This window comes from Suncus etruscus, chromosome 16 (assembly GCF_024139225.1).
Source record: "Suncus etruscus isolate mSunEtr1 chromosome 16, mSunEtr1.pri.cur, whole genome shotgun sequence".
Taxonomy (NCBI): domain Eukaryota; kingdom Metazoa; phylum Chordata; class Mammalia; order Eulipotyphla; family Soricidae; genus Suncus; species Suncus etruscus.
This window is the reverse complement of record NC_064863.1, coordinates 4,489,690-4,508,899: the sequence shown is the minus strand read 5'-3', so window position 1 is coordinate 4,508,899 and position 19,210 is coordinate 4,489,690. Positions and strand designations below refer to the sequence as shown.

Here is a 19,210-nt window from a genome sequence, read left to right as displayed (position 1 = left end):
AGAAGTCTAGGAGTACCATCTCTTTGAAGCTAAATTCATCACATCATTTAATTCTTAAGCCACTATATGGCAACAAGTGGATTATTAACAAGCATACCTGGGAATATTGATATATCATAAATTTTCTAAACTTGCTAAAATGAAATCATCATTATCCCATAAGGCATTTCCTAATAAATATCACCAGACTATTTAAAGCAGAATGATTTTAGTGAGGACCATTTATCCTTTTGAAAAATATATATTTTAATAGGCTTTCATTTTATGATAGTTTTAGTTTGTAACAAAATGGAAAATACAGATATTTCTGCTTTCACACATATATAATCTTCCCTGTCATCAGAATGGTGTGTATATATGTATTATTTGATCTATTTATTATATACCCATATTTATAACATTTTATATGTTTTTGAAACCAAAAACCTATTAGCACATCACATTCTCCTAAAGTCAATGATTTGCCTTAGGTTTCATGCTGGTTTTGTATATCCTACAGGCTTGGACAAATATTTGATAAATATGCTTCATTATAATAATATACAGACTCTGTTAACTGCTCTAAAAATTCTCTGTATTCAGTATTTTCATTCTTTAACTTCTCCCTACTCTAACTATAGATCTTTCCAACTTGATCTCTGTAATTTTATCCTTCCCAGAAAATGTATCCTTCATTTAGAGAGCTGGCCCCAACCTAGGAAATGGTTTGACACCATTGTATACAGAAACCAATTTACTGCCTACATCAATTTTCTTAATATAAAGGTATCCTGGCTGGAGAGAGTGTGACAGGCCAAACTCCTGTGTAGCAAACAGGAGGCTTGGGTTTGATCCCTGGTACCTGGTATTACAGGTCCCCTAAGGTTACCCTGATAACCACCAAGTGTGGCCAAAAGAAATCTATAGATCCCCACCTCATATGTAAAGCTTCTTGAAAAGTATAAGATTGACAGCCTTCTTACTATTTAGACCTGTATTGGTTTGAGAAAGAAAGGAGGAAAAAGCAGTTTGACCAAAAATTGTGAATTGCAGTCGCTGAATTAAATTTGAAAGGGTCTCAGGGTGTAAGTAGGTGGAGCCGTCTCATTTTCATGCTGCAAATGTGTGTGTTCATGATGCATGAAAATATGCAAACTTGATTTTCCTAGCTCATTGCCATTGTAATACGCAGAAGTTGCACACTTGTCGGTGGTGCTCGCCAGAGTGCTCACACTTGGTTGCAATTTACTCGTCCTTCTTGAAGTTGCATTCACTCTCCTGCTCAGCAGGCATCACACACCTAGCTGCTTGTACACCTGGTGTATAAGTGTACACCTTGTAGTTGTACACGTGTACACAGGTGCTGGGATGCCTGTGGCTGCAGTGCACCATAAACCACACACCATTGCCAGGCCAACAGTCCAGACAGCAAAGCCTGCCAGGGTCCCTCCATGCTTGCTTCATGTGTGACTACTCACTACCTCAACTTCTCAAGTCACATGCTTTTGCTGTTGAACTATTTCTGAGGCCCCCATTTTTATTTATTTTATTTTATTTTTCATGGGAATAATGAAAAGCAACAGAAGCAGATTTTGGAGGGACAAGTGAGTCAAAGTCAAAAATGAGAACCAAAATTCCATGTAAGACCATAGAAGAAAAAAGTATGAATCCTAACATATATTAATTGATTCCTGTATTTCTCAGTGGGAAAGAAACTGATCCCTCACTGGGTGCTTATCTTTTTCACATTTGACTCATTTGGATCTTTTCTACATTGCCTCACCATACTTACTTCAAATTCTGGTTCTCGAAGGCTTACAACATACCTAGAAAGTGACAAGCCGAAGAGAGGGATAGAAATAACCAAGTTTTGATGTTTAAAACATTTAGGAAAGCCCCAAAGCTTCAGTGATCTGGTGGTAAGAACTGTCAATTGAATCTAGTAACTTTAGTGGGCTCTGTTGAATTCTATACATAGAAATTTTACAACATTTAAAAAACAAGGCTCAAAAAAACAAACAAAAAAAAAACAGGACTCTTTATCAAAGGGAAGATGTACAAGAAACCACAACATATTATAGATATTTAAAAAGAGAAGGTTTTCTGATTGAAATAGAACTTGCAGACATTGGCATCCTAGTGTTACTAACTCTTCTAATCTTGCAGCACCTTTGCTGAATGTTAAGGCTCTTTCTAAGGTTTTATGAAAACATGACTATGAAATATTGGTGGTTTCCGATAATGTAAAAGGAGTACATATGTGCCTGGACACAATCCATGCCACCATCCTCAATACAGTACTTCACCATATCTCTTCATTGGATGGCATGCTTCCTTTCCTTGGTCAAAAAATGAAGATGTTGAGGCCAGACTGATAGTACAGTGGTTAGAGCATTTTCCTTGCATGCAACCAACCCACAATCAATCCTCAGAACCCCATATGACCCTCCCACCCCGTCAAGAGTAATTCTGAGTGTATATAACTGAGTACTGCTGGGAATGGCCCCAAGACCCCCAAAATTAAGGTGCTTCTGCTTATAAATTTCACTGTGGTTTCATTATTATTATATTATATATTCTGCATTATGTACCACGAACCAGTATATATAAAACATTCTTTTCTATGATATGATTTGGAGGCATCAATTATCATTATTAAAATGGGGGTAATATTTTCTTACTGCTTTCTAACTGCTAAGCAGAACCACAATTCCCTCCAGCTGATTCTAATATGAAAGTAAGGGAGATCACAGAGGGAGTTAGGACTGAGTAGAAATATAAGAGAACAGATATCACTGTCTCCTCTGACTGGGGTCTTTTCTCAGCAAACTCTGGCATCCACCGCAATATACTAGCATAGGCCGAAACAATAGCACAGTGGTCGGGCATTTGCCTTGCACAGAGCTAACTCAGGACGGACCTAGATTCAACCCCAGGCATCCCACATGGTCCCCCAAATCAGGAGCGATTTCTGAGTGCAGAGCCAGGAGTAACCCCTAAGCGTCACTGGGTGTGGCCCCAAAACAAACAAATAAAAAAGATAAAAAATATACTAACATCGTCATCTTAATAGGAAAGGAGTAAAGGAGAGATTTTTCAGATGTCATTTTACAAAATAATTTATTATTTAGAGCAATTCTTTTCTCTAACTTATATGTATGTTAGTATTTTTTCTCCGACTTACTCCTTCTATATATAAGGTTTTATTGTGATATGTGAGTGTTATGTAACCTCCAAAATAAAGACTAGAAGTCCCTAAAGTTAATTCAAAGGACTGAAATGCATGCTTTGGATTTTTGGACTCCACTAGATGTGATCTAAAACACACATACACACACACACACACACGCACACACACGCACACACACACACACACACACACAAGATAAATCCAAAGTAGGACTTGGTATTTGCATACCAATAATTATGAGCAGCTGTATATGATAGTGTAATGATAGTGTAAATATTTAATCCAGAGCAACAGAAAGTTCATAAGCAATAGAGCCAGTGGGGAGATTAAGCTATAAATAGCTACAAATTGCCTAACATCTTTTCATGTTTGTATAAAACATTACAGTTTTTACCCTTCTTTGTCTAAAACATTACACAGTTTGTAACCTTCTAAGTGACAGAGGCAAATTCCAGACTGGAACCAACTATATAATCTCTCTGCGCCTCAGTCTCCTTGTAAGCAAAATAATGAAACTGGGATAAATAAATATATATATGCATATATAGACATAAACAAATATTTAGCACATTTGATACATGGCTTAAGTGCCCTTCCTTTTTCCCTATTTAGTATTCTAATTGAAACTATTTGTAATGTTTATAGCCCTTCCTGAAAAATGCAAAAGATAAACATGGTGCAGTTCTAGATATTTGCTATTTAGATTTGCTTAGAGTATGGAAGATAAAGTGATCTAACATGCCAACAGTTTGCGTGTTAATTAGAAATCTGCTAACAAGTCATCTGTGCATGGCACAATGCTAAATATTGAAACAGATATCCAGATATGCTTCAGCTTGATTAATGCCATCAGGTAGCTCCTGTGATCTAGAAGAAATGACACACCTCTTCAGCTCTCAGATGAAAAGTCCTAAGTGCTTTAAGAGAGGCACAAAGTGGCCTTTCACTTAAGAGAAGTGCCGTTCCTTGTGGGTGAGATGAAGGAAGCTTTCACGACTTTAGCACTTCGGCTGGGTCTAGAGGAATGGGAAGAATTTTAACACATGGAGATGAGTAAAAGAGTCTTTGGAGAACAATCAAAGCTAGAATTCGGGGTGAGAAAAGCCTTGCACAGAGGATAAGTCACTTTGACTAGAACAGGGAGCGCATAGTATGACAGGCGGGGATACTCACCACTGTACTAACGAGGAAGGGTGCTGGGGCGCATAGTATGAAATAAAGAAAAATCCTTGATAAATTACCATATCATGCTTTAGACAGTATTTTCTGTTATTTTTAATTACTGTTTAGGTATCATTATTCCGCTTTCAAGAGATGAATTCAGGCTCAAAGGGACTAAAACCGTAGCTGAGTCTGGAAAAGTAAAATAGACAAGTAAACCAAATCTAGGCAAGGACTAGCTTTGATCGCCAGGTAAGTAAGGGCTTTGAATCACATGTTGTAGTTTAAGGATAAATATTCTATGTAGCCTGTGGCCCAAATCCAGTGCACCATTAATTTCTGTGTTTAACATTTATTAGAACAACTGTATTGCATTGTGATGCTTTAATGTTTTGTAAATTTTTCACATTGCACCAGAGCAATGAAGGCTCATAGCTGATCGTATGGCCTATAAAGCCTAAATAATTTGCTCCCTGACTCTTTACAGAACTCATACACCATGATCAAGTAGGTTGCAATCTTGAGATTCATGAATGGTTTAACATATGCAAGTCTATCAATGTAATATACCCATACCAATACAATAAAAATATAAATCAAATGTCCATTTATTTATTTTAATCTTATTTTGTCAATTGTATATCCACAGTTCTCAGCTTCACTCATAAGTGAAATCATCCTCTAATCCTCCAACTTGCTTTTTTCTTCTGAATGTTTTACTTTACATTTCCACAGCACTTTCAGATTTACTGCAAATGGTACATTTTTATCTTTTTTATAGCTAGAGTTACATCATCTAAATGTATTCTTTATATCTGATAGGAACCTGTCAAAGGGGACTTTGATTGCTTCCCTATTCTAGTTACTGCATATAGTATGTCCATAAACATTTGGATAAATATAACTATTTTAATGTTTTCCTATTCTTCAGGTAGATACCCAAAAGTGGGATAGAGTTACCAGGTGGTAACTCTAGCTTCTTGAGAAAGTTCCTTTATACTTTAAAAAAACATACATTAATCTGCACTAACCAGGAATTGTGTGAATTGCTTTTTTCTCCATATTCTCTCCAATATATGTCATCGCTCCTATGATGTAAGCTATTTAAACATATATATACTATATATATATATATATCTCACACATATATATGAGAGGCTTATCTCATTGTAGCTTTAATTTGCATGTCTTCTGATTGTACTGTTGAGCATTTTCATATGCCACTAGTCTATCTAATGTCTTTTTTAGAAAACTGTCTATTCATATCTTCTTCCTATTTTTTATTTTTCTATTTTTTATTTGTATGGTTTATTTCCCTTTGATGCTTTTTTAGCTTAGTTTCGTTGGTTGTAGTTCTATTTTTGAGTCAACATTAGTTTATAAGGTGCAAATGTTGATGTTTTAGAAATACAGTATTACCCCACCATAACCACCACCAAAATCCCCAAAGTGTTCCATAGCCAGCTATAGGACACCTCTTCTTCTTCTTCTCTCTTCTTTCTTCTCTTCTTCTTCTTCTTCTTCTTCTTCTTCTTCTCTCTTCTTCTTCTTCTTCTTCTTCTTTTCTTCTCTTCTTCTTCTTCTTCTTCTTCTTCTTCTTCTTCTTCTTCTTCTTCTTCTTCTTCTTCTCCTTCTCCTTCTCCTTCTCCTTCTCCTTCCTCCTTCTCCTTCTCCTCCTCCTCCTCCTCGTCCTTCTCCTTCTCCTTCTTCTCCTTCTCCTTCTCCTTCTTCCTCCTCCTTCTTCTCCTCCTCCTCCTCCTCCTTCTTCTTCTTCTTCTTCTTCTCCTTCTTCTCCTTCTCCTCCTTCTCCTTCTCCTTCTCCTCCTCCTCCTCCTCCTCCTTCTCCTCCTCCTCCTCCTCCTCCTCCTCCTTCTTCTTCTTCTTCTTCTTCTTCTTCTTCTTCTTCTTCTTCTTCTTCTTCTTCTTCTTCTTCTTCTTCTTCTTCTTCTTCTTCTTCTTCTTCTTCTTCCCCCCTATGCTTACACAGATCTGCATTCAACATATAAGGATTTATTTTCAGCAGACATTCCTTTCTTTGTTTCCCTGTATGTGACATATGAATAAGACCACCTAATGTTTGTTTTCCATATGTTGTTGTTTATATTTTGAACTCTGTACCTTGGATATTTTCCTCTTAGTGTATTCTTTCTTTTAGTGATAGTTTCAGAATGTCTCTTTCAGTGATAGTTTCTTTTACGGAACAGAAACTTTTTAGTTTACCATAATCGCATTTGATTATTTTTGCTTTTGATTTCTTTGCCTGTAGAGTTAAATCACTCAGAATTCCACTGAAGCCAATATCATGAAAACATTTTTTGTTTGAGTTATATCCTGTCAGATGCCTGTTTCAGTAAACTATCTTTACATTCTGCTTATGCTCTCTTTTGCTATAAAGAAGTTTTTAAGTTAAAGTAACTCTCATTTTTCACTTTTTATTTTCTGCTGTAGGGCATTTCATTTGCCCAAATTTTATTTATCTTCTATATACTTTTTGTCTTGTGTCTTACATCTAAGGCTTTCATTCTTTTTGAAATAATTTTGGTCCACAAGTTTAGAGAGCTTTTTCTTTTGTATGTGAATATCCAGTCTTCTCAGCACTGTTTTCTTCAGAGGTCCTTCTTTATCATATGATCTTTCCTTTTCTATCAGTTAAATATAAATCAGTGGGGTTGTTTCTGGGTCTTCAATTCTATTCCATCGACAATGTGGAATAGAATTAATTAATCTAGTAGCCTGCAGTGTTAATTATCAACACTTTGTAGTCATGCTGTGCATTCTCTTGATCCTTTGTTTTTCAGATATGTCCGATGAACATGGAACACTCTAATTGAATTTAAAATTAGAATAGAATCCGTTACCAAAGTGACCCAAGGCAATGTGAGGTATATGAGGACTGCTTCTAGTCTGCCAGTGGGAAAAGTTCTGAAGAGGGGAGAGCAGCTTAGATTGGCTCCCAACCCCATCCTGCCTCTTTTCCCCGGCAATTACCATCACTCACAAATACGCAAAGAAATTGACACTAAAGACATATAGAAATTAAAGAAATATTAACTGGGACCAGAAAGCTACTTTAGCAGGTAGGGTATCTGCTTTGCATGCTGCCTACCCAAGTTTGATCCCTAGAAACTTACATGGTCCCCCAACCCACTAGGAATTATCTCTGAGTGCTGAGTCAGGAGTAAGTCCTGAACATTGCTGAGTGTGGTCCTAATAGCAAACTAAAGAAATATTTACTCAGCAGCATAGTAGACCAACTCTAAAATAAGAGACTAGAATTCAAAAATGAAAGGGAATTATGAAAACAAAGATGACTCCAAGAAATCCCCCCAAAGATAGAGGCCCCAGAAGAAATAGTCATTCTAATCTATACTCCTGGAATAAGGTTACTGTATAGGTGGTCTCTGAGAACAGATCTTAATGGAGAAAAGCCAAGATGACTATAAGCTGTTGTGAAGATGCATTTACAACAGTGTTTTTTTTTTATACCTTTGTATGACATTTTTTTTATACTTGAAGACCAGCAGTTGAAAACCACTGACACACAGCGCCATCCTTTTGGTTTTTCAAATCCCTTAATAGACTGCCAAATTGTCGAATCTGGATTTGATCTTTTAGTACATTTTTCTCTTATATGATCACAGTGAATCACAGCTAATAATAATAGAGTCACAGTTAATGCTGCAAGCAAAAACCTTTAATAATCTGTGGGGGGCATATTCGTAGAACTATGTTAATGTTGAGAAATGTTTGTTCAGAGGAGCTTTGTAGTTTTATTTCTTCCTCTCCATATAAACATATATATCACTAATGCATAAATTTGCATTTGACTATGGTACATAGAATGTGTGCATACAAACAAGTTAGAACTAGTAGCAAATATTTTGGCATACAATTTACTGAGTAAAGAAGGAAAAATTTTTTTCAATGGTAAGTAAGTATGGAAGTGTGTGATGAATATTGACCTGGTTGTTTTCTTAGGAGGGCCATACCCCATTGTGTTCAGGGGCTTGGCTTAAGGCACAGAAACCAGATAGACATATATCTGGCAAGCACCCAGTAAGTGTTAACTATGATTCATTGTTTGCAGGGTTTTGGGCTACAACTAGTGGTGCTCAGGGCTTACTCTTGGCTCTGAGCTCAGGGATCACTCCTGATAGAGCTCAGGAGAAACCAAATGTGTTGGGAATCAAATCTGGGTCCGCCACATGCAAGGAAAGCTCATTGGGGTCAAAGCAATAGCACAGCAGTAAGGTGTTTGCCTCACACGCTACCAACACAGGATGGACCCTGGTTCCAATCCTGGCATCCCATATGGTCCCTTGAGCCTGCCAGGAGCAACTCTGAGTGCAGAGCCAGGATTAACCCCTGAGCACCACCGAGTGTGACCCAAAAACAAAAAGCAAACAAGGAAAGCATTTTACCTTCTGTTCCATCTCTCTAACCCCTATGATTCACTATTATCTGCTCATTATCTTTTTTAACTTCTTACTATTGCACAGATTGCCAGACTCAGAACGAAAATTTTTACACGTAAAAAATCATCTTTATGTGCAAAAATTTTTTGGAACTTGGAGCATTGCTCAGGAAGGAAATCAGTGACTCATAGGGTGTGCATAAGTCAGATTTGCTGAATATTGCCAAAACCAACTCTACTAATTTGCACTTCCAGTGTAGTGGTTAGCAATTCTTTTTCTCCGTTGCCTCAATAACAGTTGCCGTTGTTTCTCAGATGTGCCAGAGATAATACAATTCACAAATTCTAAAGTTCACTGTTCTGAAGTGATTCAGAAGATATTCAGTAGATTTTAGTAGTTTACAAGAATGTTCAGCTATCACTACCTTATTTACCCATAGGACTCACTTCCATTCTCTCCTACCCCCGTCTCTTTCATTACTAATCTTCTCTTTCTGTGGATTGTATATCCAATATAAGACTATCATCATATATATGATTTTTAATATTTTCTCCCAATTTGTGAGTTTTTTTTTCATTTTTCTGTTGAGTTGGTGGGTTTTATTATTTGTTATTTCCATGTGTTTTCTCAAAAATTCCATTTTTAAAATTGTCTGCATTATCTGCCAAACAATTTATAAACAGGGTTTATAAACAGAGAGCTATAAACAGAAGTGATCTCTGAGAATAAGATGTATGTGTTTAGTATTTCATAGTTCCTCCTTCAGTTCCTAAAAACAGACTGAAGTTCTTGCATGCAGCTGACCCAGGACCTATCCAGGTTCAATCTCCATCATTCCATATGGTCCCCCAAGCCTGCCAGGAGCGATTTATGAGCACAGAATGAGGAGTAAGCCTGAGCACCATCAGGTGTGGCCCAAAAACCAAACAACAATAAAACAGACTGAAGTAACATCTCAGCCATCAGTGTAAATTCAGTTTGCTAATACAGCAAAGGTATCATTTCTCCTAATTAGAATTAGAGTTTAGTAATGAAAACCATGAAAAAGTTACTTCTATTTTCAAATTGCTGATGGATTATTTATTATAGCACTCGAGGATTTATCTAACCTGGCCTCTTTCTTTTTGCTCATCTTCCTTTCTCATGAATTCTTTCCCTCTTAGGTTGAAGATGGCTCAGGAATCAGTCAGCAAGTTGACTTCAGAGAAGAAAGTGGAGACCAAGAAAATCAATCCTACGGCTAGTCTGGTGAGATTTTTTTCCCCCATATAACCTGAAGATATATAATTTCAACCAAGAAACAACCAGAAGTGAATCTAAATGTATACACTAAAACTCAGGTGAATGAGAAATAGTGTCAGGATTCTAGGCTTCTCTCTTAAAGAAGTATATAGTAAGAAAGAATACCCGGGGGGGGGGGGAGGGAGGGAGGGAGGGTGGGTGAAAGAAACGGGAGGAAGGAAGGAAGGAAGGAAGGAAGGAAGGAAGGAAGGAAGGAAGGAAGGAAGGAAGGAAGGAAGGAAGGAAGGAAGGAAGGGAGGGAGGGAGGGAGGGAGGGAGGGAGGGAGGGAGGGAGGGAGGGAGGGGAAGAATGAGGAGGAAGGAAGGAAGGAAGGAAGGAAGGAAGGAAGGAAGGAAGGAAGGAAGGAAGGAAGGAAGGAAGGAAGGAAGGGAAGGAAGGAAGGAAAGGAAGGAAAGGAAGGGAAGGAAGGAAGGAAGGAAGGAAGGAAGGAAGGAAGGAAGGAAGGAAGGAAGGAAGGAAGGAAGGAAGGAAGGAAGGAAGGAAGGAGGGAGGGAGGGAGGGAGGGAGGGAGGGAGGAAGGAAGGAAGGAAGGAAGGAAGGAAGGAAGGAAGGAAGGAAGGAAGGAAGGAAGGAAGGAAGGAAGGAAGGAAGGAGGGAGGGAGGAAGGAGGGAGGGAGGAAAGGAGGGAGGGAGGGAGGAAGGAGGGAGGGAGGGAGGAAAGGAGGGAAGGAGGGAGGAAGGAAGGAAGGAAGGAAGGAAGGAAGGAAGGAAGGAAGGAAGGAAGGAAGGAAGGAAGGAAGGAAGGAAGGAGGGAGGGAGGGAAGGAGGGAGGGAGGGAGGAAGGAAGGAAGGAGGGAGGGAGGGAAGGAAGGAAGGAAGGAAGGAAGGAAGGAAGGAAGGAAGGAAGGAAGGAAGGAAGGAGGAAGGAAGGAAGGGAAGGAAGGAAGGAAAGGAAGGGAAGGAAGGGAAGGAAGGAAGGAAGGAAGGAAGGAAGGAAGGAAGGAAGGAAGGAAGGAAGGAAGGAGGAAGGAAGGAAGGAAGGAAGGAAGGAAGGAAGGAAGGAAGGAAGGAAGGAAAGGAGGAAGAAGGAAACCGTCTGCTTAGGATCACTTCACAATGGCTAGCCACTCCTGCTGCAAACCTTGATGTGGCTCCCCGGGCTGGAAAGTCATCTTTCTGTTTGTCCTAATACTCTGAGGGGAAGTTGACTGCCAGCGGGATAGGGATATCATTAATCATATCCCATTCCCTATAGATAACAGGTATTAGTGAATGATTATAAATTCAAGGTGCCAGAGTTCAAGTCCCAGCTCAGCCACTTAACCACTTGTAAAATCTTAGGGACACTTGTAAAATCTTTGCTGCTTTCTCTTCTGTGGAAGGGGCGAGTCATAATGTGTTAATGTTATTTGGAAGAAACTGAGGAGGGATATATAAAGCGCCCACCACACAAGAGCTCAATAGATATTGGCTCTGTTTCTTGTGACTTCATTTTGGTAGATTGGTTGATACTACACTGGGGTGTAGCATGGAGAGCTAAGTGAGAGTATCTATGCCCCCTTTCAGACCCAACGTTTCCTGTGCCCTGATGTCCCTCAGTCAATTATTTTATCCTGTTGTGTTCTAAGTACACAGCCACTTTAAATCCTTTTAACATCCTGCGTGGTCTATCAACTATAAAGTACAGTTATTTACGTTAATGGATGGTGGTGTCCCTCATAACAACCCCATCAGAAGCTAAATGAATGTTTTGCAACTGATGAAGTCAGAGCCATTCTTCTGGATTACAGAAAGCTGTGGTTCAAGCACATAATAAGCCTTCTGAACAAACATGATTTCTGTACCCATTGGATGGTATGTTCAGTACCTTCATTTGCAAGATTTTTTAGGGTTACTCACCTAAGTTTGGTTTTTTTGGGGAACATGTACTACTGGAAATTGAACCCAGAGCTCTGACATACAAAACCTGTGCTTAGTGCTCTGAGATCACCTCAACCTGATTTTAATCTTCCTCCCTTCTCAGCCTCAACCCTTGTCTTAGGCTTTTTTGGTTTGGTTTGGTTTTGGTTTTGGGGCCACACCCCATGATGCTCAGGGGTTACTCCTGGCTCTGTGCTCAGAAATTGCCCCTGGCTTTGGAGGGCCATATGGGACCCCAGGATCGAACCGGGGTTCGTCCTGCTGGGTCAGCCGCATGCAAGGCAAACACCCTAGCACTGTGCTCTCTCTCTCTGGCCCTGCCCTAGGCTTTTTATTTGGATCTCTCTCCTAATTTATAGCCAGACCCTATGTCCAGAAGCAAAATTGGGAAGAGCCCTATAGAGAGAGGGGATTACCAGTGTGTCCACAGCTTTCTTTTGTAGATAACCTCCACAGTGAATAGACTCTAAATTGTGAACTCAAGTTCTTAGGGTAGTTTTTTCCTTTCTTTCTTTGGTGGAAATAATGAAAGAGTTTTTTATTCAGTTTCTCGTCAGGAATGGAATCCTATTTCCTTCCTATGGCTCCCCTGTCTTACTGGTTGAGGGTCTAGAATCCTACCATGACCTCCCATTTATGCAATTTTTATATGTGCTTCCTCTCCTGGAATATCCTTGGAAGCACACACAGGGAAATATAGCCCCCTGTTGAGAAATGCAAATCAGACCCATTTAGGTTTTTACTGCAATCTCACAAGTAATGAGAGAGAGTCCAAGAATTATTCTTTCCAAAGGCTTTTATTTCTGCCTTTGATGACTTTTTATACACCCTTCCTGAGGAGAAAACAAATATCCTTAAAAAATATTTACTTCTTGGAGCCAGAGCAGTGGCGCAGTGATAGGGCGTTTGCCTTGCACACGGCTAATCCCCAGGCATCCCATATGGTCCTCCAAGCCAAGAGCGATTCTGAGCACATAGCCAGGAATAACCCCTGAGTGTCACCAGGTGTGGCCCCCCAAAAATAATATTTACATCTCAAAAGTCCTAGGAGCAATGGGGATCCATATTTCTGTGCAGAACTCCTTTAGCTATTCTTACAATGTGCCTGCACACTGCCATGTGCTTCCTAGAAGGGGTCCCTGAGATATATGCTATAGGAGAGCAAAAGAGAACACTGGTGGAAAATAGGAATTGATTCTGCCTCTCAGCAGAGACTGCTTATCTTCTATTTGGCATCGGCTTTTTCTAGTTCTGCAAAGTTGATTGTACGCGGATACTTTCAAATTGCAAATAGCAATTTTTCATATGCAGACTCTTTTTAGAGCATTCCTGAGCATTTCCTAATCCTATTAGACGACCTCAGTTGAAGCAGGAAAGATAAGTCCCTGAGTAAAACTTAAAAAAAAAAAAAAAAAGAGCTCCCAAATGATCCAGCTATAGCACTCCTAGGGGTATACCCGTGGGAAGACAAAAACACAATTCAAAAAATCCCTTCCTCACACCTATATTCATTGCACGTTATTTACAATAGCCAGACTCTGGAAACATTAGTGAACATATTGATGAGAGAAATAGAATGCCTGTCTTGAAAACAGGCAGGCAGTAGGGGAGAGTAAAACGGGGGACATTGGTGACAGAAAAGTTGCACTGATGATGGGGGCGTGTACAGTTTATGACTGAAACCCAGCTACGAACATGTGTTTGATCACATTGCTTAAGTAAAGAAATTATTTTTTAAAAATAAAGCAGAAGAACAGAGTTGGAACAGCAATTGTACAGCAGACAGGGCACTTGTCTCGCACGCAAACAACTTGGGTTCAATCCCCAGCATCCCATAAATGCACAGAGCCAGGAAGTAACCATTGAGTACTGCCAGGTGTGGCCCAACGACAAAAATAATAATAAAAATTTATTATTTATCACTTAATATAATAATATATCATAATTAATAACATAATTGATCATTTAATATAATAAATTAAATTTTATTATTTATTAAAAGAACAAAGAAAAAAGATCTGGGTTTATCAAGAAAAGAACAGAATTAATGCAATAGTTAAACATTAGTAATTTTTAATGGATGTGATTAGTTGTTGGTTCTTTATTTTGTTTCGGGGAAAAAGGGTAATAACTTGGGAGGGACAGGTAACAAGTTTTTAGGTGGAAATATAGGCCTATATATCTTTTTTAGAGCGATTGATGTAACTTTGATATTCTAAAGCAAAATTTAAGAAAGATGAAAAATTAGAGAAAATGTTTAAGAAATTCAATTTTTCTTTTAAATCACAGAAAGAAAGACTGCGTCAGAAGGAAGCCAGTGTGACTACCAACTAATACACAAACTAAAAATGATGACAACTGACCCCATATTTTGCATGGTCCTTTGCAACACCAGTACTACAGGAAGCTCTTGATGTTTGTCCTGCACATCTCTTTCTGAAGTTCTCTACACAGAGTATTCCTAACACGTCTTTTATAAAGCCACGCAATAATGGAAAACTATAGGGGCAGGTGTTATTGGAGGATTTTTTTTCTTACAATTCTGAGTACTTCCAAATACCAGAATTCTCAAATTTTAAGTGAAATTTGAAGTGAAATTCTCAGGTTTTCTAACCTAAGTGTGAAAAGTTTAATTAGACAAAAAGGAGACTTGTCTGTGAGTTTCCAGGTGGACAGTTTCAATCTTCATCACACAGCTACTATAATGTTGATCTTAATTTGATCACAAGATTCTGAAATGTCTTTATTCCTAAAATTGTTTAAATTGAGCATGTCTATTTTTAAGACACTTCCTGGTATTTTTCTAAACTCAATAAATGGCTATTTTGTCATTTTGTACTTAAGAGAAAGAAGAGAGACTGTAATTGCATCTGTTTGTCAGTGGAGTTAATAGCCATAAACTTCATCTTGGAAAGTGAGTTCTGATCCAGTGAGTTGATGTTAGCCAGAACAAGAGGCAGAATATTTTTTGTCTTATATCAGTTTACTGTGATTTACTGGACCCACAGATTTACTGGACCCCAACTTCTACAAGAAATACCTAAACAAAAAGAGTTGAAGAACAGAGCATCTATTATTGGGGACTGGAAAAACTAATGACAGAAGCTGAGCTCTAGCAAAAAGAGATTAATTCTGTTATTGTAGTGGTTTAGAGATCACAAATGATGATCCTACTACAAATCAGTACTTTTTAATACATGGATCAACATTACAATGCTTCTTTGAAATTTCATGTGGGGATGGACCACTGGAAACATCTGTCTCAAGAGACAGTTTCCACAGAAGAGAACAAGTAGAAATTTTCTACAACTTACAAACTTCCATCATGATCTAACTTAAAAGCTTGTGACATTGGGTGAAGGATGGGCCTTTATGTAAAAAAAATTAAAGGTAGGATAAATTTCTTTACATCAAATTGAGAAAATTGTGGTTACTTTCATATTGAATTGCTATGTGTGCAATATCATGGATAGGCATCTTTTGCTGAACCTGGGAACTGATTTAATCACTACTCTTTGAGTCAGTCACAAAGAAAACTATCCCTGACCTCTTCCCTGATGTTTTTTTTTTTGTTAAGCTACTACTTTTTGAATCTGTCTTGGGAAAGGAAAAACGAGATGACGTGAGGTGAATTGAGAATAAGATAAAGGTACTGTGTTTCAGTCATAAAGAGCCTTTCCCTTTATTTGGTGGAGGATGTTCTAGAGATAAGCAAGATCCTTAAAACTTTTCTTGATAGGCTGTTTTATATAGCCTGTCCCTTGCCCCAGTATTGTCCTTGAAAATTGTTTTTGGTCCCAGAAAATTTTAACATGCCAGGTATCCAAGTGACCACACAGAACATGCCTATCAGTTATCAGTGTGCTTAGGGAAGTCTAATAGAGTTCACTAACTAAGGTAGTGCCATATCCTGATATAATTCCCATCTTGGGAATCAATAATTCACAAGGATCAAATCAAATATCAGAAGCCATGTTCATGCCAGAGCTAACCATCATCCCCCTTCCTAATATTCCAAAGGAGTGAAATATGACATCATGGTTGAAGTTTTTAGCTTAAAATGAAAGATAAAATAAGCAGGATGGTAAGAAACTTACATGACTAAATTAATTTGCTTATGAATAAGAAATTTTCTATTACTGCTTACAGGGATTTTCAGTGAACTGAAAGAAAACCAGGGTCATTTCCACAAATTCAAACAAATAACTTTTGTCACTATCCTGTGCTATGTAAAATTATTTGTAGTATTATTAAATAATAGACAAGTTCCTAACTTGTCTACGCCCGGGGCATCAACTTTGAATTCAGTGAGTTGAGCTGCTATCTAAATACTTGCAGCTGCTTTGAGACTTGGTGAGCAGAAGGCTCTCAGTGGGATTGCTATCACCCAGTAAGATCCCCTAATGAAAAGCTAACAAGTAGATAACAGAAAATTAGCAAAACTAGTAGTTGGGTCACTTTCAAGAACTTGCTCTCAGGAACCAATGCTGAAGAAAATTGAGTGGAAATTCATATTTAGAGTTGACATATACAGCCTAAATTGGTTTTCACCCTAGATGAACAGGCTCAAAATTGTCAGTAGATTCCTTTTCCTAAAGAGCAAAGTTGGCCTCTATTAGGAAGATCTATGCCTAGTCAACTGTAGAATAATGTAGAGTCTTCATTATTCCCACCCCGTATGAATTCTGTACTATGTTTAGATACTCCGTAAAAAGTCTAAAGATGATCTACTTTGTTGACCTAGTCTTAATTTACAACCTAAAGTGATGCTTAGTAAAGGTTCCCAAGAGGTTAGTCATGTAAACCATTTGAAACAATATATAGACCCATAACATGATCCTTCTAAAGTGAGTTGAGATTAAGTTCAGGGAAATAGGCACCTGTAAACTTTTCATGGAAAAAGAAATTGGGGAACCAGTCAGCTTGAACATTTTAGACAAATCTAGTTATGACCTTTCCTAAACTAGAGGCCAAACTTGAGTTTAACCACTCACATTTGACTTGCCAGTAAAATCGTGAGAGACCTTAACTTTCAAGTTCATTGCCTCATCTTAGCCAAGAATCATTACATATAAGCAGAGTTAGGTAGTAGTTGAGCTTCTTGCATGAGTCACAGAAAACAATCACAAAGCATTCAAAAGCATGTTAGCTAAAAACATCAGACCTGTTGTATTTAAAATCAGGTTGAGAAGAGTATACTCTTATTTTTTATGTAAGAAAAAGCAGCCTATAAGAGAGCTGGGGTTGGAAGACAGACCAGTGTGTTAGGCAAGCATTGATGAATTTTATTATAGTGGTGGTTCAGAGGTCACAGATAATGAGCCTACCAACCCATGCTCGACTTTCTAGTACATGGATTGACACCTACAATAATACCTCTTTGAAATCTATTGGATTTGAGCTTTATTTTTTATCCTACCTGTTCTAACTAGAAAAAAAATGACCAAAAAACCATCAGCATGTTTGATCAGTCGCAAATTAGTTTATCAGTTCCAAAATCAACTCCCCCCCCACCAAAAAAAAGTACTTGCCATGAAGTCCAATGTTGTATAAGCCCTAAGCATAAGAATGTGTTGGGCTGGAGATAAGAATGAGGGTAGGGTACTTGCCTTGCACATAGTTGACCCTAGTTCAATTGCTGACCCCATTTATAGCCACCCAAACCCCACTTCGTGATCTCTGTGCACTGGCAAGTGTGGCCAAAATAAAAAATGTGAACAGCTGTGAGCGTTGATGAGTATAGACAAAGTAAGAAATGTCTATTTATTTTAGACTTTAGCCCCAAATCAACAAATTTTAGAGTGTGGATTCTAAAGAGTCAAGGATTGTCCTGAACAGTTTATTTCTTAAGTAGCACATACATGAAAAAGGGATGTGATACAGTGAGAAAAGTACTTGGCTCTTAAAAATTTCCTTATCCTGGGTTTTCTCTCAAGGGTAGCATTTAAACATGTGGAACTTTCATAGAAGACTATGAACACTACATTTTATGTATTGTCTTACCATCTAATATCAGGACATGAAGAAATGAACTTGATTCACCTTACTTTTGTCATTCATCATAAGGAAACCTACAACATAAGAAAAACAAGTCTGAGGCAAAACTAATATTTGAAACTTGTTTTTGAGAAGAATGGATAGCTTTTAACCTTTCCAAAATGCGAATAGCTTTTTGGATATATTTCCATTTTCCAGCTATAGAGAGAAATAGTCCAGCTGCTTGGAAAGTTCTCTATTACTGGTGCAGAAATGACTCAAAGAAAAGCACCTTCTGAAATAAGCTTCAATATAGATGGCTCCTTTAGATTCACAGAACTATTTATAACTCCATTAGCAACTGAATTCAGGCATGACTAGGCTCCATGCCACAGCTGTGTGCAACTGAGAGACCCACTTTGTGTCATTTCTGCACACCCAACAGTTGTTGACACCATTTTGGAGGCACTAAGAGTGAGTTGCACAATTCCTTTTCCCCACCCCTAAGGAGTAGACAGCCTATCAAACTGTTCAAAATCAGTGCTTTACTAGACAAAAGGAAGTGTCTTCCCAAGTCAAATTTGATGATTCAAATAGCCTTGTTTGCTTGAAATGTTAAGATATAAAAATAACCTCTAAGTTCCCAGGTAATTCTACCAAAGAAGTCACAAAGGAAGCCAATCAAGCTTGGTTCAGCCTCCTTTACATAAAATCTTCTGGATTCATCTTTATCCCTCTCTCATCTCTCCCTAAACATTGAAACTCTTTGCCTCCTTCCCTTTTCTGCCAGGAAGGTTTAAGCAAGGTGCAGGATCTTGAGAGAATATGCACATGTTAAATAACTTCCCTTGAAAGATATTACTAGCATATTCCTTTAAAAAGCAGAATGTTTAAAAACAGAAATGGAATACTTTTTAAAAGCCCTTTGGAGAAGGCAAGTCAGTAATTACTCATAGTCTTTTCCTTTTATTGAGTCTTAATTTATATTAGTATGGGCAGCAGGTTGCCCTAAACTGGAGGGACATGCCTTTTTGGCCTGGAAAAGTAGTGCTGAGCTTGAATACTCAGATGTATTCAATGTAGTCAGCATTCAAATAGGAAGTAGTCCTAACAAAAAGGGGGGTGGCATTTATTTTGTCCTTTAAGGACATTGTTTTCTCAGGATTATCTATACTGTTTACTCAAGCAGTATTTGGACCAGGCAACAAAGTCGTTGCCACCTTGCTTATACCACTGCAAGCAATGGAATTAGAGAGTAAAACAGTAGACCAGGAAGAGGAAAATCAAACAAGACCAGGAAAGTTTTTGCTGAAATAGTGCCTTGTT

General features: G+C 38.2%; 1 protein-coding gene across 2 annotated transcripts in view; it reads left to right on the top strand.

Annotated features, from left to right (window-relative positions):
* The window catches only part of FMN1 (formin 1), a 483,837-nt gene extending 469,399 nt beyond the window's left edge, over positions 1-14,438 (top strand). For both annotated transcript variants that reach the window (XM_049789785.1, XM_049789784.1), the window contains 2 exons: positions 9,909-9,993; positions 14,198-14,438. In XM_049789785.1, coding sequence (XP_049645742.1) covers positions 9,909-9,993; positions 14,198-14,242 — 130 coding nt within the window. In that variant the 3' untranslated portion in view covers positions 14,243-14,438. The remainder of the gene's footprint in view (positions 1-9,908; positions 9,994-14,197) is intronic.
* The last annotated feature ends 4,772 nt before the right edge of the window (positions 14,439-19,210 follow it).